This window comes from Zea mays, chromosome 10 (genome assembly GCF_902167145.1).
Source record: "Zea mays cultivar B73 chromosome 10, Zm-B73-REFERENCE-NAM-5.0, whole genome shotgun sequence".
NCBI classification, from domain to species: Eukaryota; Viridiplantae; Streptophyta; class Magnoliopsida; order Poales; family Poaceae; genus Zea; species Zea mays.
The window spans coordinates 9718208-9723146 of NC_050105.1; the positions used below are offsets into that span (position 1 = coordinate 9718208).

General features: G+C 37.7%; 1 protein-coding gene across 1 annotated transcript; it reads left to right on the forward strand.

Moving 5' to 3' along the window:
• The first annotated feature begins 2961 nt into the window (after positions 1-2961).
• On the forward strand, positions 2962-3987 carry LOC103640828 (uncharacterized). Its single transcript, XM_020546091.1, has 4 exons — positions 2962-3180; positions 3277-3369; positions 3452-3550; positions 3637-3987. The coding sequence occupies exons 1-4, from the start codon at positions 2971-2973 to the stop codon at positions 3652-3654; spliced, it is 420 nt and encodes a 139-aa protein (XP_020401680.1). The 5' UTR covers positions 2962-2970; the 3' UTR covers positions 3655-3987.
• The last annotated feature ends 952 nt before the right edge of the window (positions 3988-4939 follow it).

Below are 4939 nucleotides of genomic sequence, written 5' to 3' on the forward strand. Positions count from 1 at the left end.
TTTACTTGAACTTTCTTATTTTTTTCGAGAACTGAACTCAAAGGCATTATCAGTTGAACTGTTAGAGCAACTGCAGCCTCTTATAGCCACCACTTTATGTAAATTGGAAAAGGAATTCCCACCCTCATTTTTCGTTAGCATGATGCACTTGCCTATTCATTTAGCTTCTGAGGCTCTAATTGGTGGACCTACAATGTATCGTTGGATGTACCAGTTTGAGAGATATATAAAATTTCTGAAATCTCTAGTTCGAAATATGGCTCACCCAGAGGCATCCATAGCAGAGGGTTATATTGCATATGAGTTTATTACGTTGTGTTCGAGGTACTTGGATGATGTAGAGACAGTACACAATCGACCTGGATGAATCAATGATGCATCAAACTATAAAAAGTTTTGTTTACCAATATTTTCTTGCACGGGAAGACCACTTGGTGCTCACAAGACTCGAGATCTTGAGTTTCTTGAGTTACAGCAGGCTCATATATATGTTCTCAGGAATTGCAACGAGGTGCAACCATTTATTAGGTAATCCTTTTTGACACATCAGATTTTTACATATTTTCGTTTGACTTCCTATTCTAATGTTGGTGCTGATATTTTTTTTGTGCAGTGAGTACAGCAGCGGTGAGGGCTCTTCATTGCTGCAATTTACATCCTCCTGGAACAATAAGTTTATTGAATGGTTCAGGGAGAAGGTAACATATTTTATTGGGTGGTTCAGTGCTTCAATTCAGACTGTTGACTCTATTCAATGCTTAACTTATATTGTGTATATGTTTGATATACTTTCACCTTGCAGATCCATAATTTGTATGAACATGATACAAGTGAAAAAATGGATGACCTTCTATCGTTGTCTCGGGGCCCTTTGCAAAACACAACATGTTTTGCAGGCTATGACATCAATGGATTCAGATATCGTATAGAGATTCGTGATAGAAATCGCTGCACACAAAATAGTGGGGTGGCTGTTTTTTCAGAAGGGAATACAACTGATGACAATGCTGAATATTATGGTGTATTAACAGAGATAATTGAGCTTCAGTTTCTTGGTGGAAGACGTGTGCCATTATTTCGTTGCAAGTGGGTTGACATATTCAATAAAAAGAGAGGAATAAAGAAGGATACATATGGACTTGTTAGTGTCAATTTTAAGTGCCTCCTTCGAACAGATGAGCCGTTTGTATTAGCTAGCCAAGCTTCTCAAGTCTTTTTTGTTAAAGACAATGTGATCAAAGGATGGCACTTGGTTGTCAAAATGCAGCCACGTGACACTTATGATGTAGCCGATGTTTCAGATGATGAAGACGTTGAAGATGAGGATGCCAATGCAGAGGAAGACACATGATGAATATCCTTCAACCACATCCTTGAGTGGAAATAGGAAATATTGTTATGAATTTTGTTTCCATATCTTAGGATATGAAATCTGTGACCATTGCATCAATATTTGTTTTTATATTGACAGCTTATGTATGAACTAGTTTTTATAGCCATTTTTTATTGTCTCCTTGAGGTGCAGCCACGTGCCTCCTTATAATGCAGCTTATGTATGACCATTGCATCAATATTTTTGTATCAACCACATCCTTGCATCAATAGCCGTTTTTATATTTCTATCTTGCCATTAATCTGTTTTCTTGCTTCTATTCACAGCTTACCATTTTTGTGCATTTGTTAACTATGTAGGTTGTAGCAATGCAAAGCAAGTATGGAAATGTGAGATCCCCTCCAAGGTCACACTTCATCAGCCCAGGATTGCTTCGTCAACAACATGCGAAAAGGTCATATCCAAACCCCAATACAGGCATAGGAACAAACAATGAGAGTTCGTCTAGAAAGCGAGCTATGAAAGCTATGGGCAATGTTAACCAACCAAAAGTAGCATATGGTACTGCATGTTACAGTCATATCGAACATACTTGTAATTTTTGTATGCCAATTTTGAGTTACTAACAATATAGACATTGCAGATAATTTAGAAGATGAATGTGTGAATCTTGAAAGCAAAAAATGGGGACTGAATATTAATAGGGTCACTGGCGAGCCTATGTATGATACAGATGATGAAAGTGAACATGATTCTGAATATGAAAATGAGTACTCTGAAAATGAGTACTCTGAAGATGAAAACATAGTGAATAACATGACAGCAGGGGAGAAGAACTTATATTTTCAAAAAAAAGATTCTTGAATAAGGAGAGACATCCAAAGAAGTCAAAATGTGAGGACCTGATAACTTAGTACATGCAGAATTGATATTTCATTTTTTCTAAGTCATTGACAATTGTTCCACATGCCCTGTAGCCATGAACCGGGATGCTCCAACAAGCAGAAGGGATTATTTTGAAGATAGGAGGGACTATGCCAGAGCATCTAATGCTGAAGACTTAATGAATGCTACAAAAAATGGTGTGCTTAATTCACACACCAGAAGGGATGATTATGAAGAAGGGAGGGACAGTGCTAGGGCACCCAATTCTGAAAACTATGAGGAGGGGAGGGACTGTACCAGGGCATCCAATGCAGAAAACATTGTGAATGCTACAAAAAAAGGTATGATTAATTTACACAGTTTTCATTTTTCTCTTTTAGGTATAGGAACACAACTAATAGTTGAAGTATAAATGTTTCAGCTGATAGAACTGAAGAGAAGAGGGGTCGTGGCAAAAACAAATGTAAAAAACTTGCTAAACTAAAGCCTGGAGAAAAAAATTAAAGTAACGTTCTACAACAACCGTGCTCTTTGTACAACATTCGCACGACACATAGGTAGAATCGTTCGTGATCCTAGTATTACCCCTGTGAGAGTAAAGAAGTGGACTGACATTACTGAGACATCTCTAAAACATATTTTTGCTGCAGTCAAGGTATGCTTTCATAGTACTATTCCCTTGTTTCATCCTAAAAAGGTAGTACATTTATGTTCGCTTTGGCTTGCTGATTATCCAAGACAAGTTTGAAAACATGGATGAAAACATTGAAATTGATGTCTACAAAAATGACATCATGGAGCATGCTAGGGATTTGTGGAACAATTGGCGCGGTGACTTAAGTCGACACTATGTCAAGCCGACAAAGAATATGCAGCAAGCCATTAAGAATTGTCCGAATGATTTTGCACAAGCTGATTGGGAGTGGTTGGTCAAAGAGCATTTTTGCAGTAAGGAATTCATTGTAAGTTATCCTATTACTGCATAGTGCAACAATTTATTTTTTACCTCTGATTATGTTGTTAGCATCCATTTCATGTAATTCCTCATGATATTCTAGGCAAAGAGCAAGAGAAATTCTAGAAACCGATCCAATTTGACAATCCTTCATCACAGTGGCAGCAAACCATTCAGGAAAGTGATTTATGACAATGTAAGGATTTGTTAACCAATCTGAACAACCTAATTAGTTTTTCATACTACTTATCGATTATGATTACATTATGTTGTACTAGGGCGGCAAGGATAATAATCCACCAGCTTTGGATGCCTTATTTTTTATGACTCACACAAAGGGTGACAATTTTATTGATTCTGAGTCCTCCAGCAAGCATGTAAGCTTATACAATAATATGTGTTTTTGCTATTTGCTATTGTATCATAATGAAAGCTGCTAAGTTAAGTGTTTATTGAATTCTAGGCACAAATTCAGGAATAAATGTTATCAGATCCTTCTCTTTCCAATGCACAACTTATGGACAAGTGCTTCCCTTCAAAACGACAGGACCATATCATTGGATATGGTGGTGGAGTGAAAGCAAGACATCTTCGAAGTCCATCTGTTAGTAAGGCTGAATTGTTAGAGAAGCTGAAACAGTCGGAGGATGAGAAACGAGCAATGCTTGAGGAGAACAGAGAGCTTCGAGAAGAAAATCGGGCTACAAACAGTCGTGTAAGCCAAATGGAAAAGGAGTGGGCAGAGTTGAAGAAACAAATAAGTAGTAGTTAGCATAGAAATCTTGATTTGAGTAGAGTTTGAGTGATATGAATATTTACAGCTTTTATACCATTGGATAAATACGTGATACTGGATTTATTATATGTAATAATCATATTACCACCGATATATATACAAGCTGCAAATGGTTCATTGGTGCATCTCAATGTGAAATTGAATGGTCATTGTTGTTTAATACAGGGAAGCAGAAAGATGTCGTTTATTAATGTTTCATGGGTGTCAGGTAGAAGAATGTAGTTGTTGATGTTTCAAAAATGGCTGGTCGTTAATGCTCCATACATGGATGTTAGAACTAAAGACTTGGTTGTTAATGCGTCATATGTGGTCGCTAAAGGTTACAAATATGATCGTTAATGAATCATGGCAGCCTGTACACAATTATTAACGATGAAAAATGTCATCGTTATTACGATAATTGTGGTCGTTAATACTGTATAATTGACGACAATCACATATGTCGTCGTTAATCATGTAACGACCGGAATCCTCATGTGGTCGTTATTACAATTAACGACGGGACTTTTAACGACCATCGACGACCACATTTTTGTGGTCGTTACAAACTTTTAACGACCACATATGGACTTTTAACGACCACATATCCCGTGGTTAAAACATGTTTCTCCTGTTGTGTCCAGCCTCGACCCCGTGATTGGTAAGGAATACATCACATTCGGGGATAAGTCAAGAGGTAAGGTTGTTTCTCGTGGCACCATTCGGGTGAACGGGAGCTTTATTCTCAAGGATGTTGCTTTGGTCACGAATCTGCATTTCAATCTGCTTTCAGTTTCGCAACTTCTTGAGGATGACTATGAAGTGTGTTTTAAAAAGGGCTTGTCTCGAGTTTTGGATGCCCGTGGGGATCTTATTTGCCAGATTTCTCCTTTTGGTTGAGTTTTCAGTGCTGATTTTTCACATTCTTCTGGCCCTTCTCGATGTTTGTTGGCAGGATCTTCCTCTTCACTTTGGAAGTGGCATAGGAGGC

Coding starts and splice junctions, on each gene's coding strand:
- LOC103640828 (XM_020546091.1), top strand. CDS start 2,971: ATGGATGAAAACATTGAAATTGATGTCTACAAAAATGACATCATGGAG. Junction 3,181..3,276: donor TTTGCAGTAAGGAATTCATT/GTAAGTTATCCT, acceptor ATGATATTCTAG/GCAAAGAGCAAGAGAAATTC. Junction 3,370..3,451: donor GGAAAGTGATTTATGACAAT/GTAAGGATTTGT, acceptor ATGTTGTACTAG/GGCGGCAAGGATAATAATCC.